This window comes from Dermochelys coriacea, chromosome 1 (assembly GCF_009764565.3).
Source record: "Dermochelys coriacea isolate rDerCor1 chromosome 1, rDerCor1.pri.v4, whole genome shotgun sequence".
NCBI lineage: Eukaryota > Metazoa > Chordata > Testudines > Dermochelyidae > Dermochelys > Dermochelys coriacea.
The window spans coordinates 263,352,437-263,375,212 of record NC_050068.2 but is presented as its reverse complement, the minus strand read 5'-3'; the positions used below and the strand labels follow the sequence as shown (position 1 = coordinate 263,375,212).

At 44.7% G+C, this 22,776-nt stretch overlaps 1 protein-coding gene across 2 annotated transcripts in view; it reads left to right on the top strand.

The window, feature by feature from the left end:
• The first annotated feature begins 9,111 nt into the window (after window positions 1-9,111).
• Window positions 9,112-22,776, top strand: part of TTC26 (tetratricopeptide repeat domain 26) — an 89,725-nt gene continuing 76,060 nt past the window's right edge. The window contains exons 1-3 of one of the 2 annotated variants that reach the window (XM_038417694.2): window positions 9,112-9,321; window positions 9,437-9,574; window positions 10,479-10,571. In XM_038417694.2, the coding sequence (XP_038273622.1) occupies window positions 9,319-9,321; window positions 9,437-9,574; window positions 10,479-10,571 (234 nt within the window). In that variant the 5' untranslated portion in view covers window positions 9,112-9,318. Of the gene's footprint in view, window positions 9,322-9,436; window positions 9,575-10,478; window positions 10,572-22,776 lie in introns of those variants that run through there. The other variant, XM_043502555.1, reaches the window with a different exon arrangement.

Genomic DNA, 22,776 nt, shown 5'->3' with positions numbered 1-22,776 from the left:
CAAGCTCATCCAGTGTCCTAAAATCCATAATGAATCAAACAGCTGAATAATCTAAATGGTATGAAAAAAATGTAAAGACTGGTAATTTCTCATCTCTTCCATCTTCGTAGCTTACAGCCAAGACCCATCTTTCCTTTGGCCAGAAGGAGTCACCCTTACTTAAAAAAAAAAATTACTGCAGTTTTCAGACTATGTATCTCTCCTGTATGATGTGTTTGGGACCAACACTGTAGATAAAACAACTTGCTCAGTATATGACTTTGGCTTCCTTTCTTTGTACATGTGTCTAAGCAAGGCATCAGACAGGCAAAGTCTATAGGATACTGTCCCCAGAACTGCATATTTTTCAGAAAGCCTATAGGATTCTCACCCTGACTCCTAAACTGCTTTCAATGTTTGCCAAACTGACACTGGCACTGTCTATGTGAACAATGTTTAATGCTGTCAGGATGCACTCCACTTCCTGACTTTCTTTTCTCTCCTTTTCTTCTTTACTCTTTCTCTTCTTTCTCTTTTTTCCTTATTCTCGATCCTTACCCTCTCCTCTTTGTTTTTTAATTTAAAATCTTATTGTGTTCCCACACTTATCTCTATGTTTAGCCCCAGTTGCAGGACTTCCCCTTTTGCTGTTATCAGTGCACGTAAATTCACTGTCTCCCAGAAATTGTGTGTGGGAATAAACAAGATCATCAGTCACACTAAAAGTACACGGCCTGGGAGATAATGCAGGTAATTAATACACTGTTGTTGCGGCAGTATGCCATCATTATTAATAAAGAAGCCAGATTTCTCAATCTGGCACTACATTTTAAAAAAGGTTTGTTGGCATTTAATATGGGGAACAAGACTACTACAGCTGCCTCCTTTGATCTGACTTTCCATAATATTTTCTGCATTTAGTTTTCCTAATTTTTAAAAAAGTGAATTTGGTGCTGATAAAACATGCTGGATTAAATAATAATAATATGCCTTTGAAGATGAAGTCCTGTATTTGGGCCTGATCCAAAGCCAAATGAAGTTAATGAAAAGACGCCCATTGACTTAAATGGGTTTTGGATCCAGTCCTTTATGCATAGAACCCTTACACCATCAACTGCAGTAGTACAATCTACCAGTTATCTGCCACCGGCGTATGTTCCTCAGCCTTGACATGAAGGGAACATCTCAGGGTGTTAAGAGAGGAATTCAATCTCCATGGTCCATTCAGTCCTTGGCCTTTCTGCTGCGATGGGCAATAAGAATGTCAATAAGCCCTATTTGTGATGGCAGTTTCTTTGATTTGAACAACTGACTGCTAATTGTAACTGAGAAACCACCAGCTTATTATTAATGAAAGAAAGGACATAATACCTATTTTACCCTAAGACAATTTGTTCTAAATGGTGATGTGAATGCCTGTGCACTGCTGGAAGTAACTTTGCATGTGGACATATGCTGTGTTACAACATGTTAAGAGTAACACACAGTGATTAGCAAACCAAATTTCACTAGCATAGACCAGTGGTTTTTATTTTTTTTTCATTTGCAGACCCCTAAAAATTTTGAATGGAGGTGCAGACCCCTTGAAAATCTTAGACACAGTCTGCAGACCCCCTTGGGTCCACAGACCACAGGTTGAAAACCACTGATAGATAATGCCCAAGGGTCACAACCTTAGTTGTACATCTCATTTAAAAGATATCTGTAGTATTTTCACTGAAATAAGCTAGCAGTTAATAGGATTAAACTGGATCTTTTAAACAAACTCCCATATATGTAATAGATCTCTCACCTTCTTACTTTTTCCTTTTTTACTCCTTCCCTAAGATCCCTCTTAGTGCCGGAAAGTAGGTATGATAGTTCGTCATTCCTGCAGTATTCAGTTAGCATTAGATACAACACTTCCTCTCTCTTTGGAAAACATAAAAGTTTATTATACCAGTTGCTAAATATAGTGTCAATCTCTAAGCAAATAATCTTTCCTATATGGCCTTTTTCCAATGCTTAGCTTCATTGCTTGGTTTTATAGACCTTTCTTGATCAGTTATTCATATTTCTGCTTATCCATATGCACTTGCATAGTAAAGAGAATTCTCATGTGTTATACCATTCATCACCCAGTAGTTTTCCTTTTTCCTGGAGATTGATGGTACTCCATTATCTGTTACAATTTCTTTAGACATTTTTTTCTTCAAAGACATTTGTGAAGACATGTATGATTATTTCCGTGCTGATAGAAAGGGAGGACATCGTCAGAAACATTGATATCTCTGAAAGAAAAGGAGTACTTGTGGCACCTTGGAGACTAACAAATTTATTTGAGCATAAGCTTTCATGAGCTACAGCTCACTTCATCAGATGCATTCAGTGGAAAATACAGTGGGGAAATTTATATACATAGAGAACATGAAACAATGGGTGTTACCATACACACTGTAACCAGAGTGATCACTTAAGGTGAGCTATTACCAGCAGGAGAGTGGGGGAGGGGGGAACCTTTTGTAGTGATAATCAAGGTGGGCCATTTCCAGCAGTTAACAAGAACGTTTGAGGAACAGTGGGGGGTGGGTGGAATAAACATGGGGAAATAGTTTTACTTTGTGTAATGACCCATCCACTCCCAGTCTCTATTCAAGCCTAAGTTAATTGTATCCAGTTTGCAAATTAATTCCAATTCAGCAGTCTCTCATTGGAGTCTGTTTTTGAAGTTTTTTTGTTGAAGTATTGCCACTTTTAGGTCTGTAATCGAGTGACCAGAGAGATTGAAGTGTTCTCCAACTGGTTTTTGAATGTTATAATTCTTGATGTCTGATTTGTGTCCATTTATTCTTTTACGTAGAGACTGTCCAGTTTGACCAATGTACATGGCAGAGGGGCATTGCAGGTACACGATGGCATATATCACATTGGTAGATGTGCAGGTGAATGAGCCTCTGATAGTGTGGCTGATGTGATTAGGCCGTATGATGGTGTCCCCAGAATAGATATGTGGACACAGTTGGCAACGGGCTTTGTTGCAAGGATAGGTTTCTGGGTTAGTGTTTTTGTTGTGTGGTTTGTGGTTGCTGGTGAGTATTTGCTTCAGGTTGGGGGGCTGTCTGTAAGCAAGGACTGGCCTGTCTCCCAACCCAGAGCACCCACGGAGTCGGTGCCTATAGGGCTGAGGGAATATCTCCGACCTGTGTTCTGCCCTCCAAAAAAAAGGGGTTATTTTTCTGGTGCTTGATTTCACAAGGCCCTCAATCTCACCCCAATTCACTTCAAAATGTACTATCTACCAGAATAAGCATTATACAAATGAGTGAGGATTTGCCGTGGACTTGCATGGAGGTGGATGTGCCAAACTCAGCCTAGAATTGGACCAGTCTCACTGGTTCAGTGACTCAGCACTTTTTCTTTTTGTTCTCCAAAATCTCAGCTTTCATTAAAAAAAAAGTCTCTGACTCTTATGGTTGCAAAGAAAGCCTTAAAAACATGAAATGAGTATATAAACTGATGCAGTGATGACCAGATGATCGATTGCATCTGCAGAGAACATAAAACAATAATTCTGAGAGATATGAACTGCCCCATTCATCTCAATTATATGTTGGCTCAGTTTACCGATGATGATTATTTAATTGTCAACATGGTTAATTTGCTGCTTCAAAACAAGTAAGAAGAGAGACGAGGAATCGTAGAACTGCACAATTTACTGTGAACGGTTTCTCCTTTGATGCCATGAGCAGACTAGTGGAAGCAAAAGGCCAGAGCAACAGTGGCACATTCAGATGCATGTGAGTCCAACCAATGGAGAGCCAATCCCACAGGCACCAGCATGGCACACAAGCACCACTCAATGGGGTGAGCCAATATTGGAGAGTTTGTAAGGCATCAAAGCTCGGCAATCCAGCCAACCTTCACTTCCAGAAAAGTGGGGACCAGGTCTGCTCTGGTTGTGAGTGTGGCCAGGTGGTTTCCTCCCTGGCTCTAATGGCTTCAGCTCCTCCCTTTGCTACATGTTGTCTGCAGATTTGGCAGAAGTCATGTACATCTCATACATGATAGGTTGCAGGGCTGCTACTGACAGGTCAAACTTCTTTGTCATTTATTGAATGACTACAGAGTTTCCTTCTCAGAGAGATACACCAGAGATGCATCTTCCATAAGATTCTTTAATGTTCTGCCCTGTAAGGCTGAGATAAGCTTAGCTGAAATAAGACATGTTGCACACTGTGACACCTCATGGCTTAACAGCATGATACAGTTTAGCATTCCATTACATCTCCCCCTTTAATACGTTCCTAGCATTTACAAAATGTACCTACATGTATCTTTGAAGTTCAGTATAAATTATTCTGTTAAATGTCTCTGAATCATACTGGCTTTTTGATTACACAAGCTGAAAGCGTAACAGCTTGGTCATCTGGGTGTCCATTAGTTGCAACAACTGGATGTGGTCAGTTTGGAATCCACTGTCTGTAGAGTTTACTCTGCTGATTGTTCTCTCTGAGGAACAAATTTTAGATGCCAATGGTTTCAGTTGAACTCTCCACTGTTGGTCTCATTCACATATCTGGGCTCTAAGTTATTTCTCTGTATGACAGCTGAAGTTGTCCATCCTTTCTCTCTATCCAATTTGACATGAACATGGTCACCAGGTTCTAGACACAACAGTTCTCTGGGTATTGTGTGATGTAAAAGTGTTTATAAGCTCATTTTACTTTTTTATCTGATTTAGTTACTTTCTTCATGTCTGGCCACTTTGGAAATAGATTCTTTCCAAAAGTTGGAGCAGTAGTTTTGAGTTGTCTTCCCAACAGAAGTCATGTTGGACTATATCCTGTAGCTGCTATTGACCTGTAGCTCAGATAAAAAGGAATGTATCTTCCTGTTGTAGGGTCTTCTTGTTTTCATGAAACAGCTCTCTCAGCCTCTCCATTCACTTCTGGGTAACATGGGCTGCTAGTAATATAATCAAAATCATATTTTGTTCAGAATGACTTAAATTCTGCTGCAGTGAATTGTGGTCCATTGTCCATCCTTTGTTGTTCTGGAATGCCAAAATGAGCAAAAGTGCACTTCAGTTTCTTGATAACACTGTGACATGTTATGTCTTTCAAGTACATTATTTCTCTATACATGGAAAAATAATTCACTATGACCAAGCAATGATATCCTCTGTATTCACAGAAATCTGAAGCTAGTCTCTTCCAACGTCTGTTTGGTAGATGTGGTGTTATTAAAGGTTCTTTGTGTTGTGTTGGTCTATTAGTTCTGCAATGTTCACATGGAGATACTTTATTGTTTTTATCCTTGCTGATGCCAAGCCACTGCACTGGCTGGTTGGCCCATTTATGGCATTTAGTTAATCCTTGATGTCCTTCATGGATGAGATTTAATGTTTCTTCTGTCATTTCATTTGGAATTACAATGCAGTTGTCTTAATTTTGAGTCCCTTCGATTTACTTAATCAGTTGTCTATGTACCACAGAGCAGTTTCTTATCACTTCCTTAGTATCCTTTATAGTTGAGCCAGCCAGCCCTAATGTAATTTAGAACTTATTGAAGTTGTATGTCTGTTGAGGTTGCTTTTTGTAGCTGGTGTAGCCTCTTTTCTGACACTGATCTGTGTGCATCGCCGTATGCCTTTACATCATCTTTGAGATCACAGGTAGCTGGGTGTGTGACAGTCTATAAAATCATGTTCATCCCTTTTACAAGACTGTGGTAAATTTTGTACAAAGTATGCCTTGTGAGGTATCATTTGAAAAGTCATAATCTACTGAACATTATTATCCCATTGATATATATGTAGCAACACCGTATGTGAAGTTATGATATTCTACTGTATGATTGTTACTGAAATGTGTTGTAATACTGGGTAAAGCCCTCAAACCAGTTTTTCAGAGACAAAGACACACTGGCCCCAGCGAGGTGTTAACAAAACTAACAGCTGCTTAAGCGGCCATTCTTCAGCAGGAGAAAGGTATGAATAAGAAATTTACATTGCATCACAGGAAGTCCATAAGAGACTGCTTGTCGCCTACACCCCAGCTGGGGGTAATCCAGGGAGAGGGATATAAGAATGAGAGACAGTGACCTCCAAATCACCTCTCCTCCTCCAATCTCTATGCTCATGACACCAATGAAGACCAGAGAGACTCTGAACCAAGCGGGAAGGGGGCAAGGGAGAAGTTCCAGACTGAAAAGAGGATCCAGCTGTGAAACTTACTGCAGCATATGGTGAGACAAAATGTTTTGCTTTTAAGTTCACTTGTTAAATTAGGTATTAACTTGAGTTTTACTCTTTTTTTTTGTAACCAATCCTGACTTTTATGCATCATCACTTGTAATCACTTAAACTCTATATTTCTGTAGGTATTAAACATATCTTATTTTTTTGTCTTAACCAGTGTTTGAATTAAAGGGTGTGGGATAACAAGCCTGGCAGATTATCATTTTCCTTTGATGAAATGATGGACTTTCTATGAACTTGTATTATTCAGGATGGTGCTGAGGAGCACAAGATGCACATTTCAGGGAACAAGGCTGAGACTAAGAATTTGCGAGCATTGCCCTATATGTAAAGTGAATGGTCAGAGTGCTCATGTATTTAGCTGGGAGTGAATTTACATGTTGAAAATTGTGTGAGCAGGCCTGGAGTGGCTCTTTATACAGCAAAACAGTGTGAAGGGCATCCCAGGCTAGAGAATTGAAGGGGCTCAGCTATTCAACAGTCCAAATTGTACCCTGGGTAATGTCATAGTATGATGCGGGGTTCCATGACAGAGTGTCTGCTACTACCAGATTTTTCTCAGGAACATATTTAGAAATTGGTTTAAATCACACATTAGGTTATCAATAGACACTGACATCTCAGCAGTGCTTGATCCAAACCTTTTCCATTGATAAGGGTTTTATGGTCTTTTATCATTGTAAATGAATCCTATCCACACAGATATCTGTAAAAGTTTCATATGCCCACAAACTTGCCAGGCCCTTGTTTTCATTCACTTTGTATAACTTTTCTTCTTCTGAGAGTGTGCAAGAGCAAAACACAACTGGCTTCCACACAGATTTGTGTTGTTGCAACAGTATACCACCTAGGCCATAGCGGTGTTTGCATCCTCACTGACCATTGTGGGTTTGTTGAAACTGGAGCTGCTGAAATAATTTATTTTGCCTTTTAGAAGGCAATGTCTTGATTTAGCCCTAATAGCCAAGATGCACTGTACAGTTCATGGTAATTTACTATGCCCAGAACGCTCTCAGTTCTGATACATTTGTTGGTGCATTCCATTCTCAGATTCGTTTTACTTTCTCAGATGGACTGATTCCATCTTTGTTTATTGACTGTCCCAAAAGCTCAATTTGGGGTAGGCGGAAAACACACTTTTTTTGTTTAACTTCAATCTGGACTGATTAGGCCTAGGGCTTTGTTGAGGGTTTTGTCGTGTTCTTCCATTGAAGATCCATATATCAAAACATTGCCATGAAAACTACAACTCCATTTGTGTTCGTTAACAGTTCTGCCATCTTTTTTTGGAAAATTTCAGGTGCACTGGTAATCCCAAATGGTAATCTTCGAAAGTAAAATCTCCCAAAGGGTTTGATAAATGTAGTCAGTTTAGCTTTGGCTAGAGGAATTTGCCAGAGTTGGCTCAAGGCATTCAGTTTGGGAGAACAGTTTAGTTCCTTTCAATTTGGGAAGGAAATCATCCAGAGTTGGGATATTTTTCTCTCAAAATTGCTTCATTAAGTCTTTTAAATTCCACACAGATTCATATTTTTCCACTTTTCTTTATAACTACTATCACTGGGGCACACGATATTGTTGGTCTTTGTAAGTTGTTTCTCTGGCCCATTTGTTCAGAGTACTTTCAGGGCTAGTCAGGGCTGTATCAGGTGACTTCCATTCTGGGAGGGGTTCAAGTTTAGACATCTGCTTCTGGATCATTTAAAAGTCCCTAGTGATTCCATGAATATTCAGTTTCATGCTCCAGGCAGGCTCTGTGTCATGAGATGTGATAGACGACAGAAACAATGGGTTTTGACTGTCAATGAGTTAACACCCTGACTGCATTGGTGCAACAACAACTGCGAAATGTCCATATTTTGTAGAGTGTTGGAGAAGCCATATTGGTCCCAGGATATTAGATATACAAGGTGGGTGAGGTATTATCTTTTATTGGATCAAATTCTGCTGGTGAGAGAGACAAGGTTTTGAGTTTATGCAGAGCTCTTCTTCAGGTCTGGAAAACTTATTCAGAGTGTCACAGCCAAAGACAAGATGGAAACAGATTGTTTAGCATATATTTCAAGGGACCATTCAAGGTGAAGTGGCCCATTAACACTTCACTTACACGGTTTTAATAAGCCATAAAGCCAATGTCTATTCATTTCAGACCATGATTTTTAGTGTCTAGCAAAGTTAAGAATTTAAGCTCCCACACTTGTCTTTTGAAAGTTTTATGCAGGTTTCCTTTGAGGACGAGGACAACAATCTATAACCCACTAACAACCCCCTCAGCTGCTCTCCCACTTTCTTTCTTCCCTCTGACTTGAAAAATGTTAATGGGCCATTTGGGGGAGGAACTCATCTATTGAGTTGTCTGTAAAGGCCCCTTGCACACTGATGGCACTGAAGAGAACAGTGATGACATCACATACCACATGCTGATACATGTCATGACATCACCACTGCATCATTTGTTCCCTGGGACAAAAATCAGTAGTTCCCTGTTCTGATTTTCATAATTTAGTGTTATACCCTATGTAGAGCCTCTAAGCATGTTGTCAAAAGACGTTACTATGTTCTCGCCTGACAAAAGCACTGGGGTTGTACCACAGCACCAAGTTTTCTGCTGCACAATCACACTATTACCCCACCCCAGGCACTGAAAAAGCGTGAGTCAGACACCAAAAATCTGTTCGCTTCGCTTTCTTGATTGATGAGCCTCTCAAGCGTACCTGGGTGCGGTTTTCAAGCTTGTTTCCGTACCCCTGAAGGCTGGGTTTTGTATTATAAATGAAAACTCACGGTTTCATCTCAACCGCTTGTCCCCACGAGCTGGGACATTAACCCCAAAAAACCCCAAATATTGTGACACCGCGGCGATAAAAGTAGCTCCTTGGGTTGCTATAGTGATAAGCGCGAGGCACAGCGGAAGTGGCTCCTTCTCAAACTCTTCCCGGAGAATCGAGCGGCTCCTCTTCTGCGTTAGCCGCGGGGTCGGAACTGTCAGCGGGGACGTGAGTTCCAGCCGGGCCCTATTCGGTGAAACACTTAGTCATTCTTCCTCCCCCCCCCCGCGGGGTTACCGGGGTAACGGAGTCGTTGGAGAAGCGAGGAGCAAGATGGTGAGGGACCGGGCGGGGAAGGGGTCGCCGCCGCTTGGGGGACCCAGGAGCGGGCAGGTCTGGCGCCCGCCAGCGCCTCCCCGCTCTCAGCCCGTCTTCTTTCTGCCCCCTCCAGATGCTCTCCCGGGCCAAGCCGGCCGTGGGGGGCGCCCCGCCCCAGGGTGACAAACGGAAGAAGAAAGGCAAGAAAGTCCTGCAGCTAGAGGAGCTGCTGGCCCAGAGGGACTTCACCGGCGCCATCGCCCTGCTAGAGGTAACGGGGGCTGCCCCGGGGTCACTGCAGGGCTCGGCCGACGGCGCTCTGCGCTTCCGCAGCTAACGAGCTAACTCCGCCAGTCTCCCAGACAACGGGGGTGCGAGTGGGAGGGGCCGCAGGCCACCGGGTCCACTCCCCCCGTCCCCCGCCAGTGCAGGGTTGATGCCCAGAGCACAGCCCCCGCGGCCTTGCCCAGACCCTTCTCCCAGTGACTGGGGTGATGAGGCTCCTTCTGGCAGACTATTCCCAATTGCAGCAGAGCTCCCTGTTTGGAAAAAGTTCCAGCTATTCCAACTAATTTGTCTTTTCTGTTCTTTCTCACACCCTAGTTATGCCCCGTGCACCAGCCTGAATAACCACTTGCCCTCCTTTACGTTTACAGCTTTCAAATATTTGTATAGAGACTGTGTGACTGGATAGAATAGGAGTACATGTGGCACCTTAGAGACTAACAAATTTATTTGAGCATAAACTTTAGTGAGCTACAGCTCACTTCATTGGATGCATTCAGTGGAAAATGCAACAACGTGTATGATAACACCCATTGTTTCACATTCTCTGTGTATATAAATCTCCCCACTGCATTTTCCATTGAATGCATCCGATGAAGTGAGCTGTAGCTCACAAAAGCTTATGCTCAAATAAATTTGTTAGTCTCTAAGGTGTCACAAGTCCTCCTTTTCTTTTTGCGAATACAGACTAACACGGCTGCTACTCTGAAACTGGATAGAATGCCTCTCCTTGAAACTGTGATATTGATACTCCCTGACTTCAGTGTCCAGGGTTGTCAAGCCAGCAGAAATCATCCTAACATTAATTTTATAAATGGATTTGTTTCACATGAGACAATCTGACAAAACTTGACAGCTGGTGTCATTTTTGCATCCCTTTTTCTTTGAAGTTTAAACGGCATGTAGGGGAACAAGATGAGGACACTGACCTCTGGATTGGATACTGTGCCTTTCACCTGGGGGACTACAAGAGAGCATTGGAGGTGAGATGAAGAAATCCTGCTTCCTGCTGGAGTGAATCAGGATGTTGTCCTAAAGTGATGGCAGCAGACATGAGAGATGGTTTTTGGTGGTGCGGAAGAAATGGGCCAGGCCATTTGTCTATAAATCCAGCAGCAATAGAGCAAACTAATACAGAAAGCGGTTTGGATTAGGGAAATAGGAGTTTCTACACTGAAACGGTCTATTGGTCCAGCATCCTAGTTAATCTTTGCCCCAAAGCCTAAATTGTCCCTTTCTTAATTTAATGACAATTGTTCTGACATTCTTTTCCCTATTTGGTGTGTACATCTTCAGAAAATAATATGTGGAAAGTTATTCTTTGAACTGGGTGGAACCTTGTTATGGGTTGAGTTAAAACCTTGTTGCAATACACTCTTCAGTTGGCATAACTGTAAGGATAAATTAACCACAGCCCTCCGTCTAAAAATAAAGGGTTATGTGAACCCACCAAAGAGGTTTGGACTGTATGGGCATGGGGTGTGTGTGTGTGCGCGCGCTAAGTATTATTTTTGGTGGGGTGGGAGTAGAACCCATGGGTGCATAAATGCACAGGACCAGAGAGAAACAGAGACTACCTGGAAAAATCCAAGCAGAAGCCTATAACCAAAGTGAGATCCCGAGAGAAACTTAGAGAGAGGTTCTGGTTCTGGGATACTGGCTGAAAAGAAGCTTGGACCTGTAAGCTAAGAAACTCCTCCTTTTGCCTTTGGCTAATCCTGTATTTGGAAAAGGAGGACTTTGATGCAACCTTGTGTATTTACAAGGAATGTACAAAGGAAATATGAGATTCTATCTTCAATACTTTCAGCAGGAACATCTGCAGGGCCCTGAACTTAGAATACCCATTCAGGTCAAAAAGGGGCAACACAATCATATCCCCACCTTCACTATTTAGCCAAGCAGTAGTATTACATATTTAATTATTTTTAATCTTTTTTTCTCAGTCCCTCTAGCCCCTTAATTGATTTTGTTGCTCTTCTATGAATTTTCTGATGTCTGCATAAAACCTCCCTTTTACCCCAAAGAGTTTTCAAGGTTATTAGAAAATATGTTTATTCAAATAATCTATAGATTATCAAGTTGCTTGCATCATATAGTGCCTATTGTACTTCTTTTGGGTAAGAAGGTGCCCCTATGGGATTCTGCCTTCTCCTCACTATCGTTCCCATGACCCTTCTGCTTCTCCTGCTGTGAAATAGAATTTGCTGCCAGTCCTGGGTCACTGAGCCCATACTCAGTTCTCGGGTGTGCCCATACATCACTCTCTCTTGACATCTAGCAAAACCTAAGTCTGTTTCTATTGACTATCTTGCCTTGTGCCATTTTGAAATGAGCCTTCACAGCCTATTAATTTGTTTCTATGCTCTCCCATTTTCACACCTCCCTTTAGCCCTGGGAAAAATATTAATGTGAATTCATAGAACTAGGGATCACAGGGGAAAAAACATTCCTCTATAGTTTTAGAGAATTATGCTGGGGAACTATGATGACTTTTTCCCTTATAGAATTAGGTGGAGATTTCTGCTCAAACGTACAGGGTTAAATGGGTTTCCAGACTTGGATTGGAGATGAAATATCCCTTCCCAACTAGCCCTGAATATGTCTGCAAGATTTGTGAGAATATTTCATTTTATCCTTATTCTGGAACAATGAGCAGGGGTATAGGTTAGAAGCAGGTGGAAATATCTCACTTGGTTAATTCTCTTCTCTACAATTGCCAGGGATGATTGGAATTGGTAGACCTCAACCTTTTCCATCACCTTAAATGTTAGAACTGGGTACGCTAAAGGGCATGAGTTGGCAGTAGTGAAACTTTCTTTAGTTGCATTTGGTAATATCTGCTTGTAGAGACGGAGAGACATTCTGTAAAAAAAATTGTTAAGTTTATCCTCTTGCTTTGAATACTTTGTAAGGGCTTATATTACTAGAAGGAAATCCAGGATGGATTTTAAATTTCGAACACTCTCTTGGATGCAAGAGTAAAAGAGGACCTGGCACATCAGTCAATAAAATAATGCAGTCCATCTAAATCTGTTTCACCACCAGGTGGTGATATTGATCCAGGCTTTTAAAAAGTGCAAGTATTTGTATTCATCTCTTCTGCTGTCTGCTAACAGAGGCATTAGGAGCTGGTCTGTGTGTATACACACATGCATATATACACAGACCAGCTTTTAACTTAAAATGGAAAGTGGCTTGGAATTTTTTTTATGCACATGTAGAGAGGTCTCAATTTTTTTAACTGAGTATCTCTCCATCCCCACAAGCAGATAGTTTCCAGATGTAACTGAGAAGATTTCGGTGATTTTTATCCTGACAGCTGTCTTCCACAAGGCAAAAAGTTGCTTGATATTTAAAAAAAAAAAAAAAAAAGAATAAAAAAATTTAATCTGTTAATTTGTTAATTGTGCTTTGTTCTACACAAACGACTGATGAAATTAAATGACTTACATGGCAACATTCAAGCATATGGAATGAACATAAATGTAGAAGGAAGTTAGAGGTGAGTATTACATATCCAGTACCTTTGCATAACTGTGGCTGATTACTTGAAAATCTTAAATTGGGACCCCGTGTCCAACAGTGGTGTTGTAATACTTAATGTGGATTTTATTTTATTTATTGTTGCTATTATGGAGTTCCTGATGCTGTCTTTTTATGTCCATATTTTAGTCTGTGCTAAACCATGACTTACAGTTATTTAAACAGGTATATACCGGAATCCACAATAGATGAGTTCCATTATCAAGTGGGGTTTCCTGGCGGATATGATGTCACCAGAACAGTGTATGCTAGGGTGTGACATGGAATAGGGAACTTTAAAGCATCAGAAAAGATTAGAAAAAAGTTGTTTGTTATCTGGGACACAGAATATATTACATAACTTTTATACTGTTACTGGTTCCCCCATTGTGCATTCTATTGACTTATTCTATAATGTGGACAGGGAGGGACCAGTAGCATACATTCTATGTCAGAATCTAATATGAAATAAAGGTAAGAGTTTGAGGCCAGAAGGGACCACCAGATAATCTAGTCTGACCTCCTGTATGTGACAGGCCACCAACAGCACCTATCCCAACACTAAACCCAACCACTGACACTAGACCAAAGTATTACAGCACAAAAGAGAACCAACTATTATGTGGCACAGGCAGAGAACAGGAGGAACTGCAGTGTATGAGTGGCAGGGTGGTGAAACATTGGAATGCGTTACCTAGGGAGGTGGCGGAATCTCCTTCCTCAGAAGTTTTTAAGGTTAGGCTTGACAAAGCCCTGGCTGGGATGATTTAGTTGGGGATTGGTCCTGCTTTGAGCCCGGGGTTGGACTAGATGACTTCCTGAGGTCCCTTCCAACTCTGATATTCTATGATTCCATGATTAAGTGAGATCTAGCTAGACAATCCTGGTAAGGGACCTGTATCTCTTGCTGCAGAAAAATTTCTAAGGTTCCTGCCAATCTGACCTGGGGAAAAATCCCTTCCGAAACTTGCATATGATCAGTTAGACTGAGCATGTGAGCAAGAACCTGCCAGCTATGCCAGTGAGGGAAAGAATGCTCAGTCCTACCTTAGAACATTGGCTCACCCTGTCCAGCGTTCCTCTCCATCTGTGATCATCTCTGATCCTTCAGAGGAAGGGCACAAAAGCAGGCAAACAAATATAAACTCAGAATAGATTGGGGGGATGAGAAAAATCCCTTCCTGACCCCTCCAGGGGACTGGCTGAAGCTCTGAAACATGAGATTTTGGAAACATAAATTGGAAGGAACTCCCAGGGCTGCCAAGCCTTGCCCCCTACCATCACCATCATAAAATCCCACACAAATTTTTGCAGCTGTCTCTCAAAACTATTTATAAGTTGTTCCCCCCTTCCCCAATTCTATTGGGATGTTGTTCCAGAACCCCAATTCTCTGATTATTAGAAACCGACTTCTAATTTCCAGCCTGAATTTGCTTATGGCCAGTTTATACCCATTTGTGCCTGTGCCATCATTGTCATCCACCTTAAACAGCTCTTCACCCTCCCTAGTGTTCACGCCCCTGATATATTTATAGAGAGCAATCATATCCTCTCTCAGCCTTCTTTTTGCTAGTCTAAACAAGCCAAACTCTTCCAATCTCATCTCATAAGGTAGGCCCTCCATTCCCCTGATTATCCTGGTAACTGTTCTCTACACACCTGTTCCAGTTTGAATTCATCTTTCTTGAGCAGGGGTGACCAGAATTGTATACAATATTCTGAAAGAGGTATTCTCAGTGCCTTGTATGGTGGCATTAATACTTCTCTTTCTCTACTGGAAAAGCTGTGCTTGTTGGGAATCAGGGTCTGCAACAGAGCTAGTCTGGAAGCAGTGCCTACCGCAGAACCAGTCTCTGGGCAATCTGATGAGCACAACTGGCCTGTAGTAGACTGCCTGAGTGGCTACACTGCCTGATTGATTGGAAGGGTCAGAAGACTGGATCTTAGGCCCAGCAGTAGCCGCAATTCAGCGGCTGCTCAAAGCATTTGCCCATGGCTGTGATAGCTCCTGCCTTGTTCCAGCCCTGCTCCTTCTTTGCCTCACTCCAGATAACCTGGTTCTGACCCTGGACTTGTACTCATGGCTCCTGACTCCAGCTGTGCCCTTGGGCTTGGGCACCTGGCTTCCGATTCCTGGGGATTGATTCCTGCTCTGACCATGAGGCGGGACTCCTGCTTCAACTGCCCACATCCTGGCCACTGACATAATCTGATATATCCTAGTATTTTTCTTTTTTGCAGTCACATCACATTAGTGGCTCAGAGTCATCCTATGATCTACCAGCACACCCAGGTCTCCCACCTCAGTTCCAACTGATGAGGCCACAGCTTGTGGCAGAAATTCTTAGACCCTAAGTGCATGACCTTGTATTTTGTACTATTGAATTTCATCCCACTTCTGTTACTCCAGTCTTCAAGGTAACCTAGTTCTTCTTGTATAACATGCCAATCCACCTCTGCATTGATGATGCCTCCCAACTTTGTATCATCAGCAAATTTCATTAACACACTCCTACTTTTTGTGCCATGGCCCCAGCACTGGATAAGATTGATCCGAAGAGCAGTTCTTGAGGAACTCCACTAGTAACTGCGTCCAGTCTGATAATTTCAGCACAACTTGTTGCCTTCTCCCCTTTAGCCAGTTACTTATCCATTTTACATTTCTTGTACTAATCCACATCTTCTGTAATTTAACTAATAGTTTCCTATGTGGTATCATGTCAGAGCTTTACTGAAGTCCAAGTATATTGGATCTACTCCATTTCCCTTATCTAAAAAATCAGTTTCCTTCTCGAAGGAAAAGTCGGTTAATCTGGCATCATCGGCCTTTGGTAAACCCATGTTAAATTACAGCTTCCCTCTTCTGTTTACCTCCATGAATTTAATTATTCTTGCCTTCACAGTTTGTTCTAAAGCCTTGTGTACTACAGAACTTAGATTAACAGGTCTGTAGTAGCCTGGATCATGTTTTTTTCCTTTCTTAAATATAGGTACGTCATTAGCTATTCTCCAGTCATACAAAACTACCCCAAATAGATTTATTAAAAATTCTTGATACCGGATTACTTATCTCATATGCCAGTTCTTTCAGTATTCAGAGTTGGAAATTATCCAGTCTCCTCCATTTGAGCATATTAAGCTGTTTAAGTTTTTCTTCCACCTGTGGTAATTTGTATTTCTGTACACTCACTTCCATCAGCTGTCCTGCCTTCATGCCTATGTTCAATGTTATCATCCATATTGAAAATGTAGGCAAAGCATTTGTTTTAATCTTTGGGTCATTCCTAGATTATCTTTAATCTTGTCTCCATTCACATTGCATAGCAGCCCAACCTCATCCTCTTTTTAATTATATAACTAAAAAACCTCTGATTTATTTTAATTTCCTTGGGAAGAGCTAATCCATGTTGACTTTTAGCAATTCTCACTTTATTACTACATTTTCTACCCTCCAAGAAGTTGTCTTCTTTGCTGATCAGTCCCTTTTTGAATTACCTATAGGCTCTCTGCTTACTCCTAAAATCTTTTAGAGGTGATTATTCATCCAACTGGGTCTGGAGCCTTCCCTACAAGGTTTTTTTCTTCCCATTCCCCTAGATTGGGTTGTAAATTGCTGATAATTTCATTAGATCAGCTATACAAAAACTCAAAGCCTCCTACACATTTAAGTCAGTGATACTCAGTAGGCAGCCTGTGGGCCAGATGTGACCCACAAGCTCACTTGAAAAAAATGTTTATAATTAAATTCCCTGAACTGTGATGTGCTGCCTATGACTATATAGGCATATATAGTCATATATGCCTATGACTTTGCCTATGACTGCCTTAGCGAGTAACTTACCAGCAGTACTTAATTTGTAATGAAAGAGGTACCTGGCAAGCCCCAGCACAAACTAAGCATTGGCTTGGCAGCTGGAAAGCAGCAGCTACTGGCTGGGTGCCAAGCTCTGAAGGCAGTACCGGTGCAAGCAGCAGCACAAAGTAAGGGTGGCATGGTGTGTTGTATTGTCACCCTTGCTTCTGCACTGCCACTGCCAGCAGTGTTGCCTTCAGAGCTGGGTGGCCAGAGAGTGGCAGGTGCTGGCCAGGCACCCAGCTCTGAAGGCAGTGTGACTGCCAGCAGCAGAGCAGAAGTAAGAGTGGCAATAGCGGTGGCTCTGCCTTCAGAGCTGGGAGACCAGAGAACAGCGGTTGCTGGCCAGAATCCAGAGGTGCCCGGGCTATCAACTGCCAAGCCTAGAGGTGCTGTGGCTCAGCCCTAGCAAGCCCTGGCACAAATTAAGCACTGCTTACTGGATCTTAAATTCTTCTTCGAGTGCTTGGTCATGTCCATTCCAGTCAGTGTGTGTGAGCCACGTGTACGCCAGCCGGAAGATTTTTCCCTTAGCTGGGTCTCTAGGGTCAGCCTGTGCGCCCCCTGGGGTCGTGCCTTCATGGTGCCCAATATAGAGCCCTGTCGACCCCCCCATCCCCTGAGTTCCTTCTTACCGCTAATGGTGGCTAGCTGGAACATCGCTCGCTCTTGCTTGCAAGTGCTTTGGCAGTGTCCTCTTTAGTTAATTGTACAATAGTGTAAATAGTTAGTTAGAAATAGTTATAACTGAGTTTTGTTTGGGAGGTTCCTCCCCCCCAACATCATCTTCCCTGCCTCTGGGGTAAGGGTTCCTTAGGGTTCAAATTCTGTGAGGACTGTGGCAAGTTTTTGCCCAAGAGTGACCCACACTCTTCCTGTCTGCAGTGCCTTGAGGAGAGCTACCAAAAGGACAAATGCAAGATCTGCAAGGGTTTTCGACCTAGGACCCTTAAAGACAGGGAGCAGAGACTTAAGATCTTGCTGATGGAAGCGGCACTCTGGCCACATTCTGACTCTTCATTCGCAGAACACACGACGAGTACTTGATCGTTGATCTGCAGTGCTCCGGCACCAAACGAGGATCCTAAGGCCCCTCAGCACCACCACGGCTCCGTCAATAAAAAGCTGTCTTCAGTGTGGCACCACTTTCAGTCCTCAGTGCCACTAAAGAAGAAAAGGCCAGAGAGGGGTCAGTCTCCCCCTCTAAAGTCCAAGAGACCTGTGGCATCGATGAGCACCTCGAACCAGGCTGCCTTGTCCCTCCAGCCCTCTAGGGTTTCACTGATTCCTGCCCCGTCTGGGGTTCAGTTGAGTCCGAACCCCCCACGGTCCCGGAACATCAAGGTGACCACCTCCAGTTCCCATCTGCACTGGAGGCATTTGAAGCGGCTAAGGACCTTATGTGCCTCATGGTGCCATCCTCCCTGCAGAGAAGGGACAAGTCGCCAGTGATTGCACAGCCCCACTTTCAGTCAAGAGGCAAACCAGCACTGATGGTGTGCCGATCCACATTCCTGGCGCACCTCTTCCTGGCACGGCCCACCCATGCAGGGGAGCTGCATTGATCCCTGGCCTCTCAGCACCGCTCTCTGGCAGCCAAGGGCACCGCTCCTCCGTGGTTCTCCTACTCTGAGGCCTCAGACATGGAGGCGGACTCTTATTGTTCTGATAGGACCAGGAGCAGGAGGTCCAGATCCCATCGTAGCCATCAGCCCTACCCAGCACTGTGGCCTCCGCGTCGCAGCCTGTCACAATGGCCCTTTTGGACACCCTGGGCCTATCACCAGGGACAGGTCCAGGGCCCAAGGTCCAGGTCGGCGTTGGTGTCCTTGGTGTCCTTCGTTCCCCCACAGGCAACGCTGGCACTGCTAGCAGTGACACCGTTGACAGAAACACCAGCACTGCTGTTACACCCTCCCATCAGCAGCTCTGTCGACGGCTTCGGCTCCAACTCCCCGGCACCGCAAACCACAGAATACCGAGTGCCACGAGACCCATGGAGCGCTGAAGGCAGTGAGCAAGATCCGCTGCCAGGTCTCTCCTCCTCATCCTCCCCAAATGAAGCGGTCGCGGAGACATTGACGGCCCTGGCTCTAGAGGATAACAGGGCACACCAACAGCTCTTGCACTGTGCTGCCCAGAACTTGGGCATACAGGCGGAGGAGGTGGTGGAGGAATCGGACCCAGTTGTGGAGATCCTCGCACCCTCCGGTCCCTCGTGGGTCACCTTACCTTTGATAAAGATGATGGTTGAGGTGACCAAAACCCTGCGGCAGACCCCTGCTTCTCTGACCCCTATGGCCAAGAGGAATGAAAGGCGGTACTTTATCCCTTCTAAGGGATATGAACATTTATATACCCACCCACCCCCCGACTCACTGGTGGTTGATGTGGCCAATCAGTGAGAGCACCAGGGCTTCCAGGGCCCCTCCCCTAAGAATAGGGAGGCAAAAAGACTAGATCTGTTTGGCAGGAAAGTCTATTCTACTGGGGGACTACAGCTCTGCATCACGAACCAACATACTATTGTGAACGAACACACACACACACACACACACACACACACACACACACACACACACCGGGCTGCGATGGCCAAGTTTGCAGAGCTCCTGCCACAGGACGCTCATACTGAATTCTCTGCATTAGTGGAGGAGGGAAAGCTGATCTCCTGAGCTTCCCTACAGGCGGCATTGGATGCAGCAGATGCGTACAATGGCTACGGTGAATTGTAATGAGAAGGGGCTCCTGGTTGCAGGTCTCTGGTCTGCCCCACGAGGTCCAGCAAACGATCCAGTACCTCCCCTTCAAGGGTTCGGCCCTCTTTTGTGACAAAACGGATAAGTGACTCCATAGTCTGAAGGACTCAAGGGCCACCCTAAGATCTTCGGGGCTCCATACACCAGCCCCCCTCAGTGTAGGCGTCTCCAGCCACAGCCTCCCTACAAGTTCTACCAACCCCAGAACTGCCAGGGCGCTCCTCATAGGAGGAATAGGAGTGGTAGAAGGAGGCAGCAGCCCTCGGAGCAGAGCTCCAACCAGCCCAATCCTCCGCCGGGCCCCAGATCCCCCTTTTGTAGGTGCAGTTGAGGACAGCACACCAGTACCATGACTGGATCCATCCCTTCTTACCTTCTCGTCCCGTCTATCCCCTTTCTACCGTGGTTAGTCCCTTATCCCCTCAAACCGCTGGGTGCTCTGCATGGTAGAGAGGGGATATTCCATCCAATTCTGTGCCCTCCTGCCCTTCTACCCCCCCCTTCCCCGTCCCTCTTCAGGGCAACTTCTAATACAGGAAGCAGTGGAAGAGGTTCCTCAGGGGCAAAGGCTTCTACTCCTGGTACTTCCTAATATCGAAAGCCAAGGGTGGCCTCAGACCCCCCCGGACCTGCAGGAGCTCAACAAGTTTGCAAGAAACAGGTTCTACATGGTCTCCTTGACCTCCATTATCCCCTCATTGAATCCAGGAGACTGGTACGCCGCCCTCAACTTGAAGGATGCGTATTTACACATAGTGATAGTTCCACATCACAGACGATACCTCAGGTTTGTGGTGAACAACAGCCACTGTCAGTTTACTGTCCATCCTTTTGGCCTGTCAGCAGCATCTCGAGATTTCATCATGTGCATGGCAGTTGTCGCGGCGTTCCTGTGCAAGCAGCAGATACAGGTTTTCCTGTGTCTCGACGACTGGCTGATCAAAGGCCACTCCAGATCTCAAGTGGAGAAGCAGGTCAGCTTCATAAGAATGATCTTCCTCGAACTAGGTCTCCTTCTCAACGAGGCCAAATCCACACTGTCCTTGGGGCAGAGGATAGACTTTATAGGCGCAGTGCTAGACTTAACTCAAGCCAGGGCATACCTCCCAGAAGCCGGATTTTGGTCTCTGGGTGATGTCATATGGGGTCTCAGACAGTTCTCCACGATTATAGTAAGGAGCTGCCTGAAACTGCTGGGGCATATGACTGCTTGTACCTATGTAGTACAGCATGCCAGACTCGGACTTCGCTTGCTCCAGGCATGGCTAGTGTCAGTTCATCGACCGGCTCGAGATGCTTTAGACAGCGTTGTAACAGTGCTCGCCCAATGTTAGACTCCCTTCTGTGGTGGCTCAACCCTCAGGTAGTTTGTGCAGGAGTGCCCTTCGCCATTCCTCTTGTTAGTAACAGATGCCTCAGATCTGGGATGGGGAGCACATTTGGGAGACCTCAGCACACAAGGTCTCTGGTCTCAGGCGGACCTAGCTCAGCATATCAATGTCAGAGATCTGAGAGCGGTGCACCTGGTGTGCCAGGTTTTCAGAGCCCTCATATCAGGCAGATGTGTATCAGTCCTTACGGACAACACCATGTGATGTTTTATATCCACAAACGGGGGAGTGGGTGCACGCTCCTCTCCTCTGTGCCAGGAAGCCCTCATGCTGTGGGACTTCTGTCTAGAGCACTCGATATACCTGCAGGCATCATACCTCCCTGGGATACAGAACGAGCTGGTGGACAGTCTCAACCAATTTTTTCATGGCCATGAGTGGTCTCTTCAGCCAGACGTAGTGAGCTCAATTTTCCATCTCTGGGGCTTTCCCCAAATAGACCTGTTCGTCTCGTGCAGCAACATGAAGCGTCAGCTATTTTGCTCCTTCATGAATCACAGCCCGGGTACCATTGCGGATGCCTTCCTTTTTCCATGGGGGGCCATCTCCTTTACACGGTTCTATTGGTCCACAAGGTGCTCCTCAAGATCCACAGGGACTGAACCCTAGAGATATTGATAGCTCCGGCCTGGCCATGCCAGCACTGGTTCACATCACTCTTGGAAATGTCCGTGGCAACTCCGGTCACCCTACCACTTGTCCCAGACCTAATCATGCAGGATCATGGCCACCTCCAGCACCCGAACCTTGAGTCGCTCCACATCACAGAATAGATGCTCCATGGCTAAACGCGGTGGAGCTGTCCTGTTCTGATCAAGTCAGACAAGTTCTTCTTGGCAGTAGAAAGCCCTCCACAAGGGCAACGTACCTTGCCAAGTGGAAGAGGTTTTCTCTCTGGTCAGAGCAACACTATCAGTCACCAACGCTCGCCTCGGTGCCATTTATACTGGACTACCTCCTCCATTTTAAGCAACAGACTCTGTCTGTGTTGTCAGTAAGGGTCCACTTGGCCACCATCTCCACCTTCCATCCAAGCACAGATGGTCACTCAGTCTTCGCAAACCCTATGGTTAGTCATTTCCTTAAAGGTCTCAACAAGCCTACCTGCATGCGCAACAGCCTGTCCTGGCTTGGGACCTTAATCTGGTCCTTTCCAGATGTACGGGTCCACCATTTGAGCTATTGGTGACGTGCTCCCTGCTTTATCTCGCATACAAGGTGTCCTTGCTGGTGGCAATAACCTCAGCTAGGAGCTGAGGACCCTTACATTTGAGCCCCCTTACATGGTATTCCATAAGGACAAGGTTCAGCTCAGGCCTCACCCTGCTTTTCTCCCTAAGGTTGTCTCCCAGTTTCACATCAACCAGGACATCTTCCTCCCAGTGTTCTATCCTAAGCCGCATTCCTGCGCAGGGAACAAAGGCTTCACTCATTGGTTGTCCGTAGAGCGCTGGCCTTCTATATAGAGAGAACTAAGCCATTTCGAAAGTCTGTCCAGTTATTCGTAGTGGTGGCAGACAGGGTGAAAGGCCTCCTGGTCTCAACCCAACGCATCTCGTCATGGATCATGTCATGCATTCGGGAGTGTTACGACCTGGCGAAGGTGCCCGCTTTGCCGATCACTGCACACTCCACCAGGGCTCAGGCCTCCTCAGCAGCA